At 34.6% G+C, this 24,211-nt stretch overlaps 1 protein-coding gene across 4 annotated transcripts in view; it reads right to left on the reverse strand.

The window, feature by feature from the left end:
* Positions 1 to 610: 610 nt before the first annotated feature.
* LOC144374842 (transport and Golgi organization protein 1 homolog) overlaps positions 611 to 24,211 on the reverse strand; it is a 44,716-nt gene continuing 21,115 nt past the window's right edge. Inside the window, exons 1-22 of one of the 4 annotated variants that reach the window (XM_078037612.1) lie at positions 21,027 to 21,274; positions 19,805 to 19,936; positions 17,491 to 17,512; positions 16,482 to 16,570; positions 16,168 to 16,245; positions 15,970 to 16,080; positions 14,678 to 14,749; positions 14,394 to 14,498; positions 13,628 to 13,750; positions 13,425 to 13,530; positions 12,349 to 12,404; positions 12,170 to 12,260; positions 11,860 to 11,998; positions 7,013 to 7,114; positions 6,104 to 6,164; positions 5,953 to 5,988; positions 5,808 to 5,875; positions 5,588 to 5,688; positions 5,269 to 5,406; positions 4,223 to 4,299; positions 2,455 to 2,617; positions 611 to 1,438 (exon numbers count right to left, since the gene is read on the reverse strand). In XM_078037612.1, coding sequence (XP_077893738.1) covers positions 1,155 to 1,438; positions 2,455 to 2,617; positions 4,223 to 4,299; positions 5,269 to 5,406; positions 5,588 to 5,688; positions 5,808 to 5,875; positions 5,953 to 5,988; positions 6,104 to 6,164; positions 7,013 to 7,114; positions 11,860 to 11,998; positions 12,170 to 12,260; positions 12,349 to 12,404; positions 13,425 to 13,530; positions 13,628 to 13,750; positions 14,394 to 14,498; positions 14,678 to 14,749; positions 15,970 to 16,080; positions 16,168 to 16,245; positions 16,482 to 16,570; positions 17,491 to 17,512; positions 19,805 to 19,936; positions 21,027 to 21,173 — 2,301 coding nt within the window. In that variant the 5' untranslated portion in view covers positions 21,174 to 21,274 and the 3' untranslated portion in view covers positions 611 to 1,154. Of the gene's footprint in view, positions 1,439 to 2,454; positions 2,618 to 3,781; positions 4,098 to 4,222; positions 4,300 to 5,268; positions 5,407 to 5,587; positions 5,689 to 5,807; positions 5,876 to 5,952; positions 5,989 to 6,103; positions 6,165 to 7,012; positions 7,115 to 11,859; positions 11,999 to 12,169; positions 12,261 to 12,348; positions 12,405 to 13,424; positions 13,531 to 13,627; positions 13,751 to 14,393; positions 14,499 to 14,677; positions 14,750 to 15,969; positions 16,081 to 16,167; positions 16,246 to 16,481; positions 16,571 to 17,490; positions 17,513 to 19,804; positions 19,937 to 21,026; positions 21,275 to 24,211 lie in introns of those variants that run through there. The other 3 variants (XM_078037614.1, XM_078037616.1, XM_078037615.1) reach the window with 3 other exon arrangements.

Here is a 24,211-nt window from a genome sequence, read left to right on the forward strand (position 1 = left end):
TAGTTACAGATTCAGGATTTGCTTTAATTGATTTTTAAATAAAATATATTTGAGTATCTATCAAAAAAAGAATTTAATTCAGCCCATATTTGCTGATTATAGACATTATAAGTTTATGAGTTTCATTCATTCTTAGAGGATTATACTTTTCTAATTTTTTTTATCATATTCCTTGAAAATCAGTGGCAAGGTATGGGAAAGAGAAGAGTGTGTTGTGTACATTTTTAAAAAGAAATTTCCTTATTTTATAGACACAACATACCACCTTATATTTTACTGTTATAATGCAATAATGGCAAAAGCAGTAGAACTTCAGGTCAAACAACTCTTGCTACTAATGTAAACTCATTCTCAGAAAACCATTCTCACATAGACAGTGGTTAGAAAAAAGTACAGGAATGTGCTACAAAAATAGAGCCACAAGACTTCTCACAAGTAAAAGAAATCCTCTATAGAAGTCCACAGTTGACCAAGGTCCAGCCTCCTTAACAGTGAGCAACAGGGAATATGCTGCCAAGTCACCATCTTCAGTTCTGAGAGTGAGTTTACATGCTTCCCCAATGGCACAAAGTCTCATGACGATCCAATGAATCAACAGACACTTGGGAAATATTAATAAACAATTTTTTATGAACTATTACAACAAAGAACTTCAGCAAGAAGGAAAATGAAGTTTATGATCTTTGAGTAAACATTTTTAGCGTAACAGTCTCTGCGACCAGATATTGAAAGAGAAAAAAATCAAGCTTATAAAACACCATTTCTCTGTTATCAACTGCAATACACTAAAAATAGGATAATGGAAATACATGTTCTTAAAGCATTTCCACAAGAAATGTCCATAATTATGACATTCTAAATCATTTAGCAATTGTATATGCTACATTAACTAAAACAAAGATATTCCTTATTGCACATTTTAAAATTGGAAGAATACTCTAGCTTAAGTGGGGATATTTAGGGGGAAAATATTTTGGCTCAAAATGTATACTGCGCCAAGGCAGCTTTATTCTAAAAACATAAATCTTTTAAAATAAACTTTTATATTTTGAAGCCAATAATCCTTTAACTAGATGAATAGTTCATAGTCCATTTTCTGACAAGGTGTCAGAGGTTAATTTTACAGGCCCTGTTTTAAGGTCTGTGAACATCCCTCACACCTGAGAATCAGGTGTAGGTGGAGCTTCATCTTTAAAGCCTGAAGGCATTAAGTCTTTTGCAGCAGGTGGTGGCCCATAGTCTTGGGGACCATGAGTTGGAGGTGGTAATGGGGCACCAGAAATGAAGTACTCTCTTGGGCCAAATGAGCCTAAAGGTCTAAATGGTGCTGGTGCAGGTTCTGGAAAAAAATCACGAGGGTCAAAAGGCAAATCCCGTTTTCCAGGTGAAACACCTGGTGCATATTCTCTGAAGCCTATTGGTGGATGAATACCAGGACCTGGAAAATAAAAAGGAAGTTATGTAAATACCCAGAAATTTCTGAACTAGGGTGATTTCAAGTATGTTGATATTATAGTCTTTAATTTCTCTCAAGCCTAGAACATCAACTGGTGAACATCCTGACTTGCCAGATGAGGCAAACTGAAATGGAACAAGTTTAGGTTATAGACTTTGGCCAACCAGCCATGAAGCAACATATTAAGGATTTAAATATGGCTCTACCTAGCTCCAGGCTTGTCGTTTTTCTTTTCCTACTATATAATTGCAGAATTATTTCTATCTCACAAGAGCTCCATTTATATTTGGAAGTACTATATTACCATGAAAAGATGATAGATTATGAAATAAGAACTTTACTACATCAAAGAAATTTTGATAAAAGGAAATCCCACTATTTATTACTCTATCCATTAAAAATTCATGAAGTATTTCAGCATGGACTTTACACATGCCATCAGAATCAAGGTGCAGGCCCTCCAGGAAAAGGCCTTCCACAGCCACCTAATTAAATCAGCAACATTTATTAGATCACTGTTAAATCCTCCTCTTTAACACTTCCCTCTGACTTTTCTCAAGGTAAGGAGGGTTTGACTTTTCCTTTTCTATATTCTATAACCTACTGCTTATGCTTCCATTATGGGTGATTACAAACTTTATGTTGTAGGATTTCATATCTGTGACAAAATTTTAAGTTATGGCATGCATCTCATCCACCTTTCCATCTATTGCAGTGCATATCAACAGATTTTCAACAAACATCTGCAGAAGTAATATTTCTGGCTTTTCTGTATATAGCCCCTTATCCTTGTCTATGAGAGATAGCTATTGCCTATCTCAGTATAAGATTATGTAGTGTCCCATATGTGCCAGAAAACTGGAGGAAAAGTTAAAATGTACTCAGCTTTATCCTTTCATTGTTAAGACCTGAGATAGCAACCAACTGTTTTAGCAAGCAATAGAAGTGGAAGATGAATGTGATTTATAAGTCAATCACTACTATTCAGATCATCATACCAAAAGGTGGAGGAATTGGCTGAGGCCCAAAAGGCCCACCGAGCTGAAGTGGCAGTCCATACCGAATGGGAGGTGGTGGAGGCCATCCCATTGGGGGTCCCATGGGGGGGCCCATGAAGGGTACCCCTGAGAAAGGAGGGGGCCCTTTCATAGCCATATGAACCTGCAATTTAAGATTTGAAAGAAGTTAAAAGTTTTAAAATTCCTATGTATTAAGACAAAGTACCAACACCGATATAAGCTAAAACCCAAAACAGGCACCTGTCCAGAGAACACCATCAGTGCAACAAAACTCTACCCACCCCTCCTGTGTATTCCCACTGACAGCTTACAGAAGTTGGAAGGATGCCACAAGAGGGACCAGTTTGTTACTGCTTATATCTGCACAGGAAAGGGAAAGGCAAGAGGACTGGCAGAGGTTGTTAACAGAGGTGATTTCTGACCAGTATGTCATGTTGTATTCACTACAATCTATTTCAAAGGGACTCCCCCCCTCCCCATCACTTCCCTTTCATCACAATAGCTCATTACTTCCATATTAAGAATGAACAGAATAAAATGAAAAATCCATTCTCTACCCATGTAATAATAGCTACTATTCAGAGTATCTTCGGTAAGTCTTTCATATATTATTCAACCTCTGAGATCTTTAAGTAGACTGTCTTGTTTTAAATAAGAGGGAACAAAAGCAAATGGAATATCATAATTTGTTGAAGGCCACACTGCATATTAAAGAAACTCAATCCCAGGTTTGCCTCCAAGCCATGCTTTTCCCACCTCTACTCCTCTCTAACAATGGGTCTTTGCTCTCTTTTAAATCTTCTACTACAAAGGGGTTTGGGGTCTTATCTAAGCTGCCCTTAGATTTCTCCAGAGATGTATATTCCTAGAATATATATACACTGGAACTTGAGAAGTATTTTCCATCACAGTGCTATATACACAAATTAGGAAGAAAAGGCTTTAATATTTACTTTCATTTACTGTACACCATTTGAGATATTGATTTATCATTTCCTATGAGTAGTGGGTTTGAAACTAAACAATTAAAAATTTATTTTATTATAGAGCTTCAGAAGACCTACCAGATATAATAGCAACACAGTTACAAGAGAATACACTTATGTGAACAAATGAGACCATTGCTTGGGACTGGCTCAAGAGGTCATTTCAGATTATCATTGTTTCACTGAAACAGTATTTCACTTTCAGAAAATCTGATACCAATCTAATTCAAATCACTCAAAATAGAGTTTGCACAAATGGAGGAATTCTTAAATAACATTCTTCCAAACAAAAATAAAAATGATGAATTATATAATTTATAATGAATTTACTTTGCCTTAGAAGATTCAACACAAAACACCATATAAAGTTAGAGTGATAACTTTTTACATTCTGTAGTTCATTATAGTTGTACACACTTAAGCAACATTCCCAAGTTAAGGAGAAAAGTAAGCTCAATATTGCATGCAGTTTAAAGCAAACAAGATCAGTGTCATGCTCTGAATATCCTTCCCAGAAATGCACAGAATAAAACCCAATTCAGTTCTCAACCTCTAAGTACTTACTCCAACTGGATGCTCAGTCAAAGAAGTAATGGTGGAGACTGAGGGGGTCTCAGGTTCTTGGGGAACAGTTTGCTTTTTAAAAAACAAATGGGATAGTACAAATAGAACACAAAGAAGGATAAAGCAAAGAGAAAGTACTGTAGGAAAGCTACATGTTCCTGCATGACCACATGATTCACAGTAACTACAAAACTTACCTTGCCCTCATTCGTCACCTTAGCTGGAGAAGAACTTCTGGAGCTGCTGTTCATGTGAGCTGGACCACATCCTGGGTCTGTTAGAGATCAAAGAATGGATTCAGACTTATTCTAACATGAAAAGAATAAAAATCCTCCATCCACAATTACAGATTCTTTGAAATTACTTGGTCCTTTACCAGAGGCAACGGGTTTCCCAGATGCCTCAGAAGACCAGTACGAGGTAAAGGTCCATCCATTGACCCTTGGGAAAGAAAGATCAGAGCCCTTGTATGTATTTTTCAGAAGAAATAAACCACTGGTGGACAGGTCAGGGTTCAACAATAACTGGAAAGCAACATTAAAAATGGGTTGCCCAGGGGTTGGGGTCATAGCTCAGTTGTAGAGTGTTTGCCTAGCATGTGTGAGGCACTGGGTTTGATTCTCAGCACACATTTAAAAAATAAATAAAGATATCATGTCCATCTACAATTAAAAATATTTTTTTAATAAAAATGGGTTGCCCAATACATAAATCACAATTTATGAAGAGACTTAAGTAAAATAAAGAACTGCCTTGGGTTGATAGAACAGCAGATTAATAAGTACTGGTCCTAAACTTTAAGCTATAGACTTGAAGTATGTGTAGGCTGTTTTTTCTTTAGTCTGTATAACCTGACTTCCAATCTTACCAAGACTACAGTCCTATTTAGAATTGGAAATAAGACTCAGTATTTCATGTTGGAAATATGTATGCTACATAAAGTTTAAGGCTACTTTTATAATATTTTGGAAAGGAACACCATAGAGATTTAATTTAAAGATAAAGGTTTACACTTCACAGTGTAAAATTTAAAAGAAAAAAACAATACAGGGACCTCCAGGAAAAAAAAAATGTTTTCTATTCTAGAACAGATTTTACAGAAAACATTCACAAAGATAACGTAAGAAATTATCTTCTATGTATTGTACAGGCCCAAATTCTATGTTTTTATTAGAATATTCAAAAGGGAATAAAAAACAAAACCTTGAAGCAGTTTACTATAAAGCAACATGTGAATGCTCACCAAATCCGTTTCTGGGCATATCTTTTTGATTAAGAGTAGCAGAAGGAGGTCTTCCAGCTTGCTCTGCCGTCAGTGGAGGGGAACATTCTCCACCACTCACGGGCGATGGACCAAAAGAGCCATTATGGTTCAGTGGACCTAAAGACAACAATGCCGTGTTACTACTTTAAGGTAGCCTTCTCCCTGACACCAACCCTCACCTCCTGCTTTAGCAAATCATTCAGATTATTTCATAACCATTACAGACAGAAATAAAAAGTAATTTACATACATTCTGCACCAAGAAATAAAATAGCTCCTTTTACAAAGTGCCCCCTACCTCTCAGAGGAGGATTTTGTAAATTTGGTCTTCCCGGCATAGGTTTTACAATTATGGGTTCATCTTGCTGCATTGCCATCTTTTGGGTCATTTCCAATAGTCTTGAATATTGAGAAAGAATGGGCTGAATTATGAAACAGCAATCTATTCCTTCATAGATAATATCTAGCATAACCTTAAAACACTATAAAACATATAGTAAGATACCAAAATCACATACTTCTGTCTCAAATTAGCAGCTTCCCTTTTCTCTTCAGCTATAGCTCTTTCTGCAGAACGAGCTTTGAGCTATTAAAGAGAAAATATTCAAATTCAGTTGCTGTAGGCTATGCACAAAATGAAGAAAAGGGGGAAAAAAATCTTACCCAATTATCATGAGCTTTCTTCTCCTGCACAGCAATCTGAAAAAGACAACACATTAAAAAAATATGTTTTTAGGGACTCATTATAATAGCCTATAATTGTCTGTATTAGATACAAAGAATTCTGCAACTACAGGACAGTATTAATTACTACCTGGTTTTTAAATGAGCGCTCGGTTTTCTGTAGTTCTTCTTCCAGTTCTTCAATTCTCCACCTAAGAATTACAACAATTGAATAACATTTGAAACATTCTGACCATTTTCCCTTTATTCCATCAGCTATACTTTTAAAGACTTTATCATACATAAGAAAAACATTTCTATAGTTATATGAATCCAGTGTGATCAAAACTAATACTACAGACCAGGTGCAATGCCACATGCCAGTAATCCCAATGATTGGGAAGCTGAGGCAGGAGGATCACAAGTTCGAGGTCAGTCTCAGCAATTAAGTGGGAACCTATGCAACTGAGACCCTGTCTCAAGGGAAAAAAAAGGTCTAAGGATGTAGCTTAGTAGTAAAGCACCAAAAATAAATAAATAAATAAAATAAAAACCTAATACTAATAACTTCTTTATCATTTAATTGCTAAAGATTCTGAATGATAAATTATAATTTCTGTAACTGTTCATCAGTGTGTTCTCAAGTAATTCTGCTAGAAATATCTTCCTCCTTAAAACATTTTTTATTTTTTTCAAATTATATCCATAGAAGATTTCCAAGGTCTATCAAATGCCACACTTTTGTGGGTCTTGATACATCACACAGCAAACTGATTTCTTAAAGAATTACTACAACAATCAAAACCCCCAGAATTGTTTGCATTGACCAAGTTCCCTATGGTCTTTCCCATTGGGTGTAAGTAAATTTTTTGTTAACATTTTTCATTTGTAAAGTTGAAATTTATTTTTTCTCCTGTGTGAATTGAATGTATTCATATCCTCTCGTTATTTATACTTCCATGCTATTTTCTTCTATCTACATAATGTAAAAAAAGATTAAAAAAGAAAGCTAACACTAGATCATTAGACATTGACACCCTCCTTTAGAAACTGAACTCACTTGTAATTTTTAACTTCCTGTACAGCGGAAACCACCGTTTCATCTGCAGCTGACAGCCGCTGCTCTTTTTCTAGTCTCTCATATTCTTCGTGGCTTAGTTTCCTAAAATAAAGCCAGTTATCAAATCAAAAGTTTCTCTTTGTAAATATCACTTCCCACAATTCTATAAAATGCTTAGGCACATAAAATAGAAATTCAAACCTGCAATTTCGTAAATCAAACTCTGGCAAATCACTTACATTTTCTAACTTCTCCTCTTAATTCTCTACTTACCAGTAAATAAAATAAATGTGAAAACAACATGTGCCCCAAGGGCAAGTATCCTGTGTGTAAGATAATAAAAACTCACTTTACTTTACTTCAATGTGGAAGATCAGGACTGATCAACCTAACATAATTAAACATATTAGGATAAAGCAGGGGATAATTCTTTTCTTGTTTCTGCCATGGGTAGGACACTAAGTATATCTTTGTCATGGAGGAACTCTTTTCTCAATCCAAGACTGGTACCATAATAAAGATATAGTCAGTCAAAGAAAAAATCTTCTAGAATATGTCTTTTTAGCTATGCAATTAACGACAGAACATTTTTCACACTTTAGATATCTATTTCAAAAGAATTGCAATTAAGCAAAAAGACAAATCTGAGTTTTGATAATGTCTGAAAAGAAGCCAAACTGACCCACGATCAGAGTATTATCTACTGACAAGTTTTAACTCTGATCATGAAACTCAAGATGTTCATCTACTGAGACAAAGGTAGCCACATTTAATGATTTAAAAAATACTATTTTCTGCTATCCTTGTATTACTTTAGCCATAGTTCTAATTCAAAAGATAATTAAATTGAAACTTAATTTTCCATAAATCAGAAGAACTATAGTAAAAAAGGATTATTGATACCAAATAGAAAAAGGGGATTATATATTCTTATATAGCTTCTCATTTAATTCTTCAGCAAGTATTTTATGAGTGGCTATAATATACTAGTTACCTTGTAAGATGCTAAAGAATAAAAGAGCTCACTGTTTCAGGTACAAATGACACCTAAAGGAATATAATAATTTTCCCCACTGGCTTAAGAAGGAATATGGAGAAAACTGAATCTTGAAGGACAGAGAGAATTTTGTTTCCAATTATCAAAGAGTTAGTCTGAGAGTACTAAGAACAATCAAAACATCTTTATAAGAATATAAAATTGTGTTTGAAAGGATCCAAGCTAAAAAGGCAGTGAAGATATATGTATGTGGCCAAGATCCATTAGAAAAAGGAATCTCAGAATTACAAGTAAGGCTGGCACTTTAAGGTACTTTTCTCCTAGGTTTACTCACATATTGAAGATAACACAAAGATATAATGAGTCTGAACTAAGCCTTCATCAAATTCCTGGGCTTAGGGGAAAAAACAAGTGTTTGGGGCTACAAATAAAGGGACCCTTAATAAAAGCCCTAGCCTTTGAGTTTAGATTAGAAAGTACTGCACACTTAAGTGATGAACAGGCAAAAAATCCAAAAGGAATAATACTGAAACATTGAAAAGACAAGTCATTTTTGAATTATCTTAATTGCTGACTAAGTTTAAAGTGACAGACAATCTTACTCAAGTAACCTCAACACTTTTCTATAAAAAGATAACTTCATCTTAGTCCTCAAATTTCATCTATAATTATCACAACAATGTTAGCCAATCAAAACTGATCAGGCACTCCATAAGACAAAATTCTGTGAGAAAAAAATCCCACAGAAAAGGAAACCACCTAATGGGGTTATCCGCACATGTTTTAAAATCACTGTGCTTTATATACTCAAAAAAGTAAAGTCAAGATTATGAATTTCAGGTTTGGGAATATAGTTTAGTTGTTAGAGTGCTGCCTTGCATGCACAAGGCTCTGAGTTCAAACCCCAGCACCACAAAAGAGGGAAAAAAAAGATTATGAATTTTGTCAAAGGATTAGAAACTATAAAACCAAGAAATAGTTGAGTGTGGTGACCTACCTACAATCGAAGATACTCAGGAGGCAGAGGCAGAATGATGAGATTAAAGATAGCTTGGAAAGCAGTAAGACACTAGTCCCTTATGAGAAAGAGCAAGGAGTCTGGGGAGGTAGCTCAATAGTAGAGCACATGGCTCAAGGTCCTGGGTTTGAGCTGTAGTACTGAAATAGGACTGGGGTTGTGGCTCAGTGGTGAAGCACATGCCCCACATGTGTGGGGCACTGGGATCAGTCCTCAACACCACATAAAATAAATAAAATATTGTGTCAGGCTGGGGATGTGGCTCAAGCAATAGTGCGCTCGCCTGGCATGTATGCAGCCCGGGTTCAATCCTCAGGACCACATACAAACAAAGATGTTGTGTCCGCTAAAAACTAAAAAATAAATATTAAAATTCTCTCTTTCTCTCTCTCTTAAAAAAATTCTATAAAAAATAAAATAAAATATTATGTCCATCTACAACTAAAATAATATTTTAAACCCTGAACTTTTTAAAATCCTAAACTCAATGAATGATTTTAGCAGCAGATTTGGGAAGTAAAATAAATCCTAGCGCTTTTAAGACAGGTCAGAAGAAAATATCCAGAAGAAGTAAATCCAGAATGTAGGAGGCAGGGGAAATCAAATTCTAATATCCATTATTATAATCGAGAGAATGAGGTAAAATCAACATTTAAAAAAAGACTCAAGAAATATTTAATGGTCCCAAACAACATAACTGCAAAAGGAAAAAGTGGGTGGGGTGGGGAAAACTACACCTAGGCACTTCCCAATAAAACTGTTAAAAAACCAGAGAAATGACTACAGGAACTAGGGGAGGGATAAGACCAAACAACAATGATAATGGACTCCTTAAAGAAAAAATTTAGAACAGATGGTAATTAATTGGATATTTTTAAATTGCTAAAACTAAGTAACAGTCAAAATTCAGTAGCCAAAAGAGAGATCCTTTAAAAATGGAAACTGGTTTTAACTCTAATCATGAAGTTCATGTCAACCTAATACAGATTATAAAGGTAGCAATATTTAGTGGATAAAATACTATTCTGTTTATCCTTGTACTACTTTGATACACTAATCAAATCTATCATTAAAGGACAATGTTCAAATAGAATGAAAATAATTTCAAATATGAAACCAACAGTGTAGAATGCAGAACTACAGAAACTTTAAATATGTGTATAAATTGAATGAATGTCTTATGGAGTTCACAGTATATGAAGTACTAACATACAATGCCACAACAGTTATCTGATTCGGGAGCTACTTAAAGCCCATTAAAAAAAAATAATAAACCTATTAATCTATGTCAGGTTTTTATTAAATCCAGAATATATACCATGGCCTTTAAATTATGAGAAGATGAATAAAATTATAATTATAATTATATAATTACAATTATATAATTATAATTCCATTATAATTTATGATTACATCAAGCTTATACAGGGGATGAGGAAAATAATTAAAAATATTTAAACTATTAAAAAGATACAAGGAAGAAAAAAAGAACAGGTCATCAAATAGAAAGCAAATTATTCATAAACCACAGGCACATATTGACATGGACAGACATATTTTAGAAAGTCCACTCAAGCAGCTATAGAGAAAATTACTAAGAATTTGAAATAAATTATATAAAAATATAAATAATGGAGAATGAAGACAGATGACCTAGGTTAGAAACAGAAAAGATGACACAGGCATGAACTAACATAGTACCTGGGGATGAGTAAAAAGAGTACAAACCACAGATGATGACTGAATGAATTTTGGAGGAGTTGAGAAAAATAGTGCTATAATTTAACTGCATTACGAAGAAAATTAATTGCCATTTAGGTCATTCATATTACTAGTAGGGACAGAGAAAACAAGTGTTCTCAAATAAAAAATGATAAAATGAGAAATGTTTCTTTGAAACAGGCCAGGCATTTAGAACTGGCCTGAACAAAAATTTGAGATTCTAAAAAGGTCGCTTGGAGATCACAGAATTTTAGAAAAGTTAATGGAAAGGTTTTAATATTTAATGCATTAATTAGGCAACAGAAGTCAAAATACCTAAAAATAGTTAGGTCTATAAGAAGGTCTGTCTTTGCTTTAACAAGATATATATATATATATGCCGAAGAGTAAAATCAGGTGCAAACAAACAAAATCTGACACAAAAAACCTATTTTTCGAGAATTCAAGTATTTTTGTGGATTAAAAACTTCAAATGAACTTTCAAAAAATAACTAGCTCCACACTGAGAAGATTAATATATAAATATATACTACAAACAAGTACTTCTGTAATCATAACTCCTAAGGTCCTTGCCACAGTTCAATTTTTAGTGTGAACATCTGAGATATTCAAATCCAAAACTTGTACCATCAATAAGTAAATATTATTCCTTTTTGAAGTTTTTATTCTACTAAAACATGTCATTCCAAATCACTCAGTATTTTTAAAGGTCCAGAGTTAGAGATAAAAGTTCAAAACATTAGAATTACATAACTGATCACAATGAAAGGTAATTAAAATAAATAGTGGGATCATAGAAAGGGCCTAGATCTTTTGAGAGGTATTTCCACATCAGTGACTGTTAATACCAGTTTACCACTTCCTGCCTTCATATGAATTTGACAATTGATTACGATGTCCTCACAGCCTTAGTTTATGGTTCCAACTACCTCAGGACTCTTAAGACTGATGATGGAAAGAAAAATGCAACTTATAGGAAACAAAACACAAAGGAGAAAAGACAAATCTCTACTTATTACAACTAGAAAAAATTGTAAATAATCTTAAGAAAAGATAAAATTATCTGTTAGTTCACACAGTGATAACAATAACAAACAATGAAAATCTTACTTTTGGAGTGCCATCTCATTTTGCTGGTAGAGTTCATTTAAAATCTCCACTTTCTGCCTAAGAGTTTTGCATTCCTCTTCCAGTTCAGCTTTAGAAGACCGTAGTGAATTGCAGTCACTTTCTAATTTCTTTATTTGGTCTGTAAAGGATAAAACAGCTTATCTCTATATGTGTACAAGGACTTAAGAACTTGTTTGAGGGAGTAGTGCCAAGAAAAGTAAGAAGCATGAAAGCAAGAAGCCATTCTTTATCTTTCCAATAAAATTTTAAGTCTTTTCAACATGGCAATTTCTTCTCAAGAAGAACCCACCTTCTAGATTACATATTGTGGACATCAAGGTGCTTTGCTTAAGTTGTAAAAGTTTTAGATCCTCTTCAACTACTGATATTGTAGTTTGTGTCTAAAAATTGCAGAAAAGAGAGGTATTCTTAAAAGTGAGGCACAGGAAGAATTCACAGGCACTATGGGACTCTTACAAAGAACTATACCCGAGAGACATCCATCATCTGCTTAATTTGATCTTTGATCTTCTCGTTCCGATCACCTAAAAAACAAAAGACTTTTAGCTTTTCCTTTCCTTACTTTTAACTCTATATTCTCCTAACTTCCCGAAACTAAAAAATGATTGTGTTCAAACACCGGAAGAAAAAAAAATCAATTAAATAATTAAACTGATTAGACTAATGACTTTTAAGAGAATTGCAAGCTTAGATTTAAAAAAAAAAAGAAAGAGGTGAATTTCAGACTGGGGTTGTGGCTCAGTGGTAGAGTGCTCACCTAGCATGTGTGAGGCACTGAGTTTGATCCTCAGCATAAAAATAAATAAAAGTACTGTGTCTGTTTTTTAAAAAAAAAGGTGAATTTCTAGTTTGCACAACTAAAATGTTATCTATGTTATTCTTGTAAGATAAAAGCTTTTCTTCTCTCTCAGATCTATCTTCACCTGGGCAAGTAAGTGTCTTGTTTAGAAAGATTCAATCCTCTATTTTCTCCCTGAATCTACTACCAGGTGTGGTTTGAAATACTTGCTATGTAAGCAATATCCAACTTGGGAGAAAACATCTGGAAATATTTTCCTCATCAGTAAACACTGTTACACTCCCTCTCTAGCTTTCTGATAGTCTCTAGCCTCTGTTCTCACAGCCTTAGTTTATGGTTCCAACTACCTCCGGACTCTTAAGACTGACTGTGGACTTAAAACCACAGAGCCATAGAGATGATGAGTATCAAAATCAAGTATCATCTGCATAAGTTAAGAAATAAATTTCTCTTACTGTACAATGTTCAATACTTAGAGGTTTAGGATGTGACTATTGTAGCTGCAGTGTACTTACTAGTTTTCAATGGGATAGAAAAAGTCAAGTGTTCTTCACATGCCTATTGCTACATTATACCCCAGCAACCCACCTCTGCCAATGCAACAGACATATCTATAGATCCAGTGATATGTGTCTACAACCCTGAAGCTTAAGAAGAAATTCAGCCAGCTGAAAAGTGGCATCTGTATACTTAATTAAAGACAGGAAAGCAAAAAAGGATTCAACCTCCCTGAGACTGATCTTACCTGCTAACTCTCCATTGGTTAATTCATCTGACTCATCTCGACTTTGATCCTCAGATTCAGATTCACATTGTAACCGATTCAACTGTGTGATGTAATTAGTTAGAGCCTAGAAAAGAAGCAAAAGGTTGGAAGACTCTCAATTTTAATTCAAAGATTTCAGGAGAATTCATGAGATGAAACATGTATTTGGAGTATAAACTTACATTAATAGTATCATCTTTAAGACTAAGCGTTACTTGTAAATCTTTCTGTGACTTCTCAAATGATTTCATTTGTTCACTGAGCTCAGCGTGTGATGTACTCCAGTCTTTCACTTCCTGCTGCAACTGAAAAGTCAAAACAAATGAATTCCTATGGGTTAGGGAGGGGTTTCTGCACTGGATACATCAGGACTACAAGACTTAGACAAAGAAATACAGAGCCATACTCCTCGGTGGCCTCCCTCAATCGAGGAGGTTGAGACCTTGGTTAAGGAAGAGGGCAGAGTGGCCTCAACTCTCACAGCTGCAGTAAGAACATCAGAGCTATCAGGAAGTTGACCCTGTTTATTGCATTCCCCAGAAAATTGCTGCCAATTCAAATAATTTACCTCCAGCAGGAATGGCTGGGCACATATGACTGTCTCCTAAATTTAGATTCCTTATCATGTAATCTTCCCTTGGCCGGTGAATCAGTAACTACTCAAAAGAGGATCATAAAATACTTAATTTTCTGGTTTAAAAAGTTTCTTTGAGGCTATGCAAGTTAATAACTGATTGACATTTGATAAGAAAAGCAATAATCCAAAAATCCAAAACAGATGGAGACCATATATATGCACTCAATTTGGGGAGCATTGTTTAAACTTTGCATATCTAGAAAAGGTCCTACATGAATATTCCTTACCTCAGAAACAGATCCAAAAAAGATACAAGATAATGATATTCACTTCTCTAGTTTACATTATGTATGACATCGAATTTTATTTACCTGCTCTTTCTTCTTCTTAAGCATGGTATTTTCTTTCTGAAGCTGACAGCATTCCAACTTCACCTTCTCTTCACGAAGCTTAGCTTCATTAAGGACAATGTGAAGCTAATGCAAAACACTACAGTTAGTGAATTAATTCCAAAGAAAAAACAAAGTTATACTTTCCCAAACCACACATCATACAGTTCTCATTTTTTGCACATTTTAGCACACCTCAAATTTTTGGCCTGCAACAAAACTAAGATATAGTATTAATATCCGTTAGCAAGAGTTGGCAGCTTTACCTCTGAAAGTTCAGAAGTATTCACTGAAATGACATCTTTAAGCTTCTCTATAGTTTTCTTATTTTCCATTATCTGCCAGGTGAAAACAGAACACAAAATATGCATTAGTATTTCAGTAGAAATACTGATATATATATGTGTGTGTGTGTACACACACATATATATACTAAAAAGATAAACACAACAAAATTTTTGTCAAGCCATCCCATTACATTTCAGGTAAATGCAGGGGATCCAGCTTTGGACTAAGCAAAAAATCAAGAACTGAAAGAGATGAGGGAAAATGAAGTCATAAATATTTCATGGCATCCACAACCTTACTGTTTATGAGATAACCAGAAAAAAAGGTCAAAGTATAGAAAATCATAATGCAATAAGTAAATAAAATGTTTTAAAGCATAGAAAATTAACTAATTAATTACTGTTTCAAGTAAACCAGTTCAAATTAGTAATTTTTTTCTAGTGATAGAGAAAAAAATTTCCCAAGATCATTTTTAAAATTTTCTTATCTGAAGTAAAAAATGATAAAATTTAAGGAAGAATAGACTAATCTCACATACAGAAGAAATCCAAAAAATTTATAAATATACCCGCTCCTTAAGGAAGTGGATATAACTCTGCAATCTTTGTTTGCAATGCCTGGGATTGAATCCTGGGCCTCATGTATGCTAGGCAAGTGCTCTACCATGAGCTGCATCCTGAGCTTGTAACTCTTCATACTTTAACTGTGGGCTGTGCATGGTAACTTCCAAAGAATACAATATGAAAAGGATTGGAAAGAATTTTTACAGTGGAGAAATCTGATAAATACTACCTCAGCTAGGTGATCAAGCTTACTTGGGGGTAGGATATTTTAGAACACACTCTCTACTATCTTTTGCAACTTTTATGTAATTATAGAAACTTATAAAAATTGAAAATGAAACATGAATTGAAAATGAAATAAATTTTTTTAAGTACAGAAAATTGATTAATTCATTACTCTTTCAAGTAAAAAGTAAACAAATACTGTTCAACTGGACAATAGTTTTTTAGTTGTTCTGCATGTTTCCAAGGGCAGAGCAAAGCAATATGAAAATTATCCAAGGTTGAGAATAAAAATATTTCCTAGGCCCATAAAAATAATTTGTTGTATCAGTACTTAAAAGTTCCACAAAATGGGCAGAAGTGGGTTCAACTTCCTTGGCTCCTAATCTTACTTTAGTTAACAGCTAGACTAAGTTTAACTTAACCAATTTTACAAAATATTCCAAAAGCCAAATTGCAGTAACACTTAGCAGCAAAACTCTTACCAAGTCCTGATTCTTAGCTTTCTGTTCTTTCTCAGATTCTAACATAACATGAAGACTTTTAGCTCTCTCATCCAGAAGTTCATTAGCTTTTTCAAGAAGCTTCATTTTATCCTGGAAAAAATAGGTGTCAAGATTACTCACTCATTACATTTACTTTTGAGTTTAGAATGTAATTCCCCCCCAAAAAGGGATTTTTACCTTGTAATTAGTTGTTTCATCAGAAAGAATCATTTTTTGTTTCATGGTTTCTTGAACCTGTTTCTTTGATTCCTTCACCTATGCAAATAAAGCATTCAGAATTAAGATACACAAATTATAGTGCTACTATACAAGTTACTTCCAGACAAGTGACCCTTTCCAGAAGAAAGCAGTACTTAATACATGACTGCTTAGAATTTGGATGATTTGTAGGAAATAATGAAAAAAATTTTAAAATACGATTTTTAAATTAAAACAGGTAGAAATGATTCAAGCTAGAACCAAGGGAGAAAGAAACAAAAAAATAATTATACCTTCTGTTCATAATTTGACAATTTCTGCATTAGTTCTTCATTTTCTTTTATGAAATTGTTCACCTTTTTGGAAATTTGCTGTTCATTGACTAAAAGGGGGAAATATACAAGATTATTACAATCACTAAATGAAATTCAATTATTCAATCTACTAAAAGCAAAGACATGTTATATGGTACTATGAGGAAATACTTCTTAGCATAGCTATTATGCTTTTAAAAAGCAATCTATGCTTATTAGCAATAAGAGTATAAAAATTATTAAAATTTAAGAAAAATATAAGAACAATGATATTTTGCTGGGCGCAATGGTACACACCTGTAATCCCAGTGGCTCAGGAGGCTGAGCTAGAAGGATCCCAAGTTCAAAGCCAGCCTCAGCAAGAGCGAGACACTAAGCAACTAAGTGAGACTTGGTCTCTAAATATAGGAGGTTGGGGATGTGGCTCAGTAGCGTGCCCCAAAGTTCAATCCCAGGTACCCCTCCCATCCAAAATGATATTTCAATTTAAGCTTATTTCACAGATGGGAAATACAGTAAAGTGTTGTAGCTTGATATTCCTCCCTTCTCAAAACACTTTCTTTTCAGAAAATGGAATCATTTAATTCTTTGCAAAGAAAAACAGAAATGAAAACATACTGATTCACATTACCATTCTTTAAATTATCTACTCAATTACTTTATGCATGATTAAATCATTAGCATAGAAATACTCTTCAAATGTAATACATCTGCATTATATCAATATTCAAAGTTAATCTGCCCCAAATTAAAACTTATCATCTCCCTATCCACAATTTGTTCCTCCTCTTTATCTCCTATCTCAGAGTTGGAACCATCATCATCTACTCTATTATCCATGCTAGCAACCTAGGAACAGTAAAATTTTCAGGAGGTAAAAAAGATAATAGACATTAAAAGTCACTGTATCTACTTCTAACATACATAAAACACACATCAAACACCAATACAAAGGGTTATTACAAGTTTAAGAGACCTAAAAATTTACCTTGATATACTCTATCTTTTACCTAGAAGAGAGAAAAAAGATTAAATTTGATATCAAACATCTGCTCAATAGAAACAGCATTCCTAAAACAACAATCAGAATCATAACCAAGTGAGAATTTAATAACATTCTGGTTCAGGATAATAATTTATAGGATTAAAAATAAGTAAAGGTTAACAAGCCTTTTAAATTTAATTGGTAGTGATATTTCATAAATAGCCTCTGACATAAAAACACTAAGATATGCACCTTATTTCACAGTAAATATGTGTGTGTGTATGTGTGTGTGTGTGTGTGTGTGTGTGTGTGTACTCAAAATCATTTACTTGACAATTCTAAATAACCAGGATAAAGTCTAGAAACAATGACTATTCAAAAGGAATCTGAGGAAACAATATTAAAGGCATAATCTTTGTACTAAGATATGCCACTTTCACTCACAAGAAAACATCTTAGAACTCCAATTTAAATTTGGCTATTGGCTGAATTTAGAAACTAAGAGGCTACATCATCTTATTTCTGCAAACCACTAAATGTATAGCAAGAATTCTGAAAGGGAAGACTGCTAGAAGAAAATGCACAAGAAACAAGAGAAATGACAATTAACATATTCTGGAAAGGACAAAAACAATCATTTCCAAAAGACAGCAATAAACTACCTGATAATAAAACGTAAGCAGAAATTTTTTTAAAACATCACTAAATTTCTTTATAACTTAGCATATTACTTGTCCTTTCAAATGTTATAAATGGTGATGGGATACTCAGATGTGTCCATGGATCATCCATGGGATCTTCGTAATAGGAAATTGCATTCAGAAAACTCCAACACAGAAAGAAATGAACATTTCTTTAATGTCATAGCCTTGCTAACCTTTTACTCAAAATGACAACAGAGGAAAATGGGAAGTAGCATAAAAGCAGTCATCTAAGGTAAGGACTAAAGTTCCAAAGTCAAATGCTGAAACTGAGGAGCAACAAGCTAGGAACCAGATCCCACATAACCTAGTGAAAAGAGAAACAGGTACCAGGGTTTTTGAAATGAAAGAAACAAGAGAGAGAAATATAAAATGTTGTCATGTTTTTCCCTTCTCTTTATCCTTCTATTTCCTTTTTCCTTTTAGCTGAGAAAAAGTTCAATGAGATTAGAAAATTCCTCACAGGAATCCAGGCAAACGATTCTTCTATTTAAGAAGGGAATACTTTCTAGGAGATTTTACACTCAATTGTACAAGGAGAGGAAACTTATCTTAACAATGATATGTCTGATATAATTAAGAAATCAGAAAAAGAACAATTAGATTTGAAAAGATTTGTATCCAATGCTTTTGACCTCTTTAACTGTTAGGCTTTTCATATGCAAAGTCCATTTACCTAAAATAATTTTCTTCCAATTATGTTAAATAACTATGAAACAGAATGACCTACAGTACAAACATAAGTATGTATAAGCACATATATATATATATATATATATATATATATATATATATATATATATATATATATACACACACACACACACTTATACATATATGTACACATATACACAGAGATAGACTAATTCTGCTCAGGAAAAAAAAAGACTTAATGAACAAAACATTTAATGGATTTTTGGACAACACATAATCTATACTTCCAAATAAAAAGGTATTTTCTGAACATATGATCAAATCATAAAATCTGGGAAAAATTTATATAAAAGACTGGAAAAATTATCTCATCTCCTTTTTCTCATTTTACTGTATTTCTTTGCAGCATTTCCCCCTGTTTATATGTGTTTATATTAACATACAGTTCATCAACATTTAAATCTTAGTTTCTGCTTTTTTTCCCCACTTCACATTTAATTGTGAGCAATTTCTGTACCTCAAAGCTTTGAAATAAATACATCTGCCTACTATTCCAATAATTGAACATACAATAACCCCTAAATGAATTATGTTGTGCTAAGTCTTCAATCTAATACACTGTTCCATTGAAAAACATTACCAAAATCTTCAAAGCATAGTTATTTCTTTAAGATAGATTACTAGACATATATGCTACATAAAAGGATATTTATCTAACCTATCCCATCTTTTATCCCACTTTTAAGACTTCTGATACATATGAAACTACTGGTCAGGATGGCTGTAAGAATTACCAGTTCTACCAACTGCACCCACACTAAATTATTTTATAAGGTTAGTTTGACTTAAACCACTAATTTGTGTTTTAGCAACTGAAAAAGAAAAAAAGGGGGGGGGGCAGTGACTATATAAAATAATCCTTGTGCTTATGTGCTGAGGTATAAGTAAGTTAATTTACTCACAACAAGAACAGTTCTCCAAAAGAAAATGACAAAGGATACAATCCCAAAGAAAACAGTGAAAACTACAGGCTTCCATGGTAGTCCATAAAAATCAGGCCCAGGTTGAGTATCATCAGGCAATGTAGTAAACAGCTGAAACAGACAAATTAGAAGAAATGGGAAACCTTAAATTTATAACAAAACAGTCACAAAGAATCATGGCAATTCTAAACCAACCTCCTCATCAGAAATCAACCTCCTCAATATTTTCCAATAGCTTCTTCAAGAGAGAGGATACTGGCAGTCTCACATTTTTTGTTGGCTTGCAGTGTTTTCAAGTATAATGAATCTAAATACTTTTTTAAAAAATATTTATTTATGTATCTTTAGTTTTAGGGTGGACACATTGTTTTGTTTTTATATGGTGCAGAGGATCCAACCCAGTGCCTCATGTATGCTAGGCAAGCGCTCTACCACTGAACCACAACCCCAGCCCGAATCTAAACACTTTAAATTGAGCATACATTTCCAGTTTGTAACAGGCCCTATATCATCACATTGTCTAACACCTGGCTAGAATCCCTCTGGATCATTCTTTTCTCTTAGATAACCTGGTTTTTATAATTTAAAAAATTCATTTAAGACAAAAACTTAAATATATGAAAGAACTAATTAATTTTATGGCAACAAATAAAAACAATGATGATATAAGATTTTAAATCTTACTTCCATTCCACTCTTATATAAACAGATAAGTGACATGTAATTTCAGACAACTCTTGAAAACTGGCTTAAACTTCTCTGAATTTAACATCCTTCTATAAAATTCAAAGCCTAATTTTAAATGGTTGCTCAAAGGCAGTGCAGTAAACACCTGCCTACTCTTCCCTGTTTTCACCGCCCTCTACACGTAATAGGAGATAACTGTCATTTGGGCCCAATTCCCCAGCAGTCTCCGTAGGGAAAACACCTGTAGTAACCTTAGCTGTTTGGATTGTTGGCTGCATTTCAAAACATACCATGAGGTTGTCACCTCTATTCCGTCAAAAAAAAAAAAGTGCAAGTGGGGAAAGCTCAAGTACACTCTCACCGGCCTCGCTTAACAATACACTCAAGTCCTGCCTGCCTTGGGCCCGACACACTCCATTTCTCCGTTGCCACGACAGTCAGTGCACCCACTCCACCAGAACTCAGCCACCCGCCTGCCAGAGCTGGGGTCCCTCCCTGGGAATGGGACCGTCACCTCCAGTAGCTTGGCAATGAGGGCTGCGTAGAGCACCGACAGGGGTCCCAGGAGCTCCGGGTCCCCCGGGAAAGCAGTGACAGAAGGCACAGTGGCAGGTACTGAGTCCATGGTGTAGGGACAGCTGAGCGGAAGCAACGCTTCCATGCAGAACAGCACAGGACCCTCTTTCACCGTTTCCTACTTCGGTAGGACCCAGCGCAGGGGGCGGGTACTGGGAGTGAACTTTGCCTTCCTCCACCGCAGGCGCTTTCTGCCCAACCAAGTAAAACGCGTCATCAGAGGAAGCCCCTGGGCCCACAGCAGTGAGAGGACAGAGGATGCAGAGGGGCGGGCAGGGAGCGGAAAGAACCAACTGCGGAGCCCAGCGGGGGACAGCGCAAGGAGAGCCCAGCAGAAGAGTCCAAATGAAAGGACTCCAGAAGGAAAGAGGCTCACCTGTCCCCGGAACTGGGAGAGGACCAGCGATTTAGAAGGCCCTGGAGGAAGCCAGGGAACTAGCAAAAGGGGATTATAGGCAGAGACTAGGAAAAAGGAGAAAGTCAGGCCTCCCAGCTCCTCCCAGAGCAAAACCCTTTTGTCAACTTGTTGAGACACCAGGTACCTACCTGCCCCAAAAGTGCAGACAGAAGAGGAGAAGCTTCTCCTGCTCCCTTATAAAGGACTACAGCTTGGACTGGGCTTTCCTTCCCTGCTCAATCCAGTCCTGTTACTTTCTCCAATTGTGGATGACACTCTTTTTAAAAAGCCTTATCCTAAGGAATCATGTCATTATCACCCCACTCCGGTGGCTTCATTTCTGGATGCCACATTTTAAGGTTGCATGACTTGTGGAAAAGAACAGAATCATGAATAGCCCCCGAAAAGCACGTGCTAAAAATTGAAGAAACTGGGGACGTTTAACTTGGGGAGGGAATGAACATATGTGGATCTTTAAAAATCTGTCATCAAGTTGATTATAGTCAATTCAAAAGAACAAGAATAAGCAGGAAAGCACTGAAAAAGAAGAGCAATGAAGGGTACAGGGAGGGCAGACTATATAATTAATTCATGTACCCTCGTCCAAGCCCAAGAATACATAGAGATTGTGGGACAGAATAGAGAATCCAGAAACAGAGCCAACTGGACACTTGGGGTACAATAAAAGTTAGTTTGGGGAAAATAGACTTTCTAATAAGTAGCGTTACCACATGGAAAATTATAAAATTGGATTTTTCTCTACTTATTCAAAAGATAAACTACAAATGGATAAGAAACATGAATGTAAAAATAGAAAATAAACAAGTACTAGAAAATATTGGGTGAAATTTTCTATGTATTATGAGTGGGCAAAACCTGCCTCATTGAAAAAATCTTTCCTGGCTGTATCTAAACCTGCTACACACACACACACACACACACACACACACACACACACACACACACACAGTTTGACAATGACAACCTGAGAAAAAATATTTGCAACCTATTATTGTCCAAAGAATCATGTTCCTGAAATATAAAGAACATTATAAATAAAATGGCCAGCAAACCTATACAAAAATGGGCTGAAGAAATAAACAGATCTCAGGAAAAGAAATGCAAATAGCTATAACATATGGAAACATGCTCTGCTTAGCTCATAATGAACAAAATACAAATTAAACCACACCAAGATACCATTTCTCACTTGCATTGGCAAGATCCAAACGTTTGACCACATACTCAGTAGGTGAGAGAATGTGGGGGAATACAAATTCTCAGATAAGTATACAAAATGATACAACCCTTATGAATGAGATTTGGCAACATCTCCCAAAACTGCTTATATATTTACCTATTAACTCAACAATCGCACTTTTTTTTTAACTTTTTCAGTGCTGGGGAAGGGTATCTAGGGCAAGTGCTCTACTGCTGAGCTATAGTCCCCCAGCCCTAACTTCTAAAGATACTGGGAATACAACAACAAATGTTTAAAACTTGTATTTACAAAACTATGTTATTCAAGCATTAATTATAATAATACAAGATGGTCACAAAAGGCTGAAACAACCGTCATCAATGAAAGTTGTTGAATAAACCAAAGAAGAAAGAAAATAATTTTAAATACTGCTAAGAGCTGGTTTCCAGAATATATATTTTTAAAATGAAGTAGAGAAAAATATTTGTAGAATACTAATTGTATCTTAGAAAGTGAAAAAAGATGAGTATATTATTTCTTATAGCTTTGAGGTAAAATTGACATGCAATAAATTACATGTATTTAAAGTGTGCAATTTGATAAATTTTAACATGAAATTATGAAATCACCATTATAATCAAGATAATATACACATCCTTTACTTCCAAAAATATTCTCATTCTCTAGGTAATTCTGCCCTTTGTCACCCTTCCTTCTTGCCCCCCACTTTCCCATTCCTCCAGCAAAATGTCTATCTTAATAGATTGCTTTGTATTCCTCAAGTTTTATGTGTATGGGATAATGTATTTTCTATGGCTTCTCTTATTCAGCATAATTTGAGATTCATCTACATCCGTTTATCTATCATCTATTTTTATTGCTGAGTAGCATTTCATTATATGTACATACCACAATTTGTCTATCATCTATTGATAGACATTTGGATTTTTTTCCAGTTTGGGGCTTTTACAAATATAAAATTCCTCCTATTGCTATATAACTTATCTTTTCTTTGGAAAAGAATGGTTGGATATGACTGGTATATGTTTACCTTTTTAAGAAGGTGATTCTACCACTTTATATCCCCACCAGCTGTGTACCCATCCAGTTCCTCCATCTCCAACCACTCAGCACAATTGTCTTTAATATTAGATATTTAATAAGTGTGTAGTGGTAACTCTTATGCTTCAAAATTGCATTTCCCTGATAATTATGTCAAGCATTTTTAATGTCTTTATTTACTATCTGTTTATCTTCTTTGATGAAGTGTTATTTTACAGGACTATATTTTTTCTAATGAGTTCTAAGAGTTCTTCATATATTCTTGATGCAAGTCTTGATAAATGCTTTACAGTAATTTCCTCCCAGCTTGTGTTTTGTCTATTTCATTCACTTCAAAGTGTATTTTGAATTACAGAGGTTTTAGTTTGATGAATCCCACATTGTCAAATCCTTTTTAATGCTTTTGTTGTCAAATTTAAGAAATCTTTGCCAAACCTAAGTTCAACAAAAATTTTTCTCTTAT

This window comes from Ictidomys tridecemlineatus, unplaced genomic scaffold, assembly GCF_052094955.1.
Source record: "Ictidomys tridecemlineatus isolate mIctTri1 unplaced genomic scaffold, mIctTri1.hap1 Scaffold_91, whole genome shotgun sequence".
In the NCBI taxonomy this organism is placed as follows: Eukaryota; Metazoa; Chordata; class Mammalia; order Rodentia; family Sciuridae; genus Ictidomys; species Ictidomys tridecemlineatus.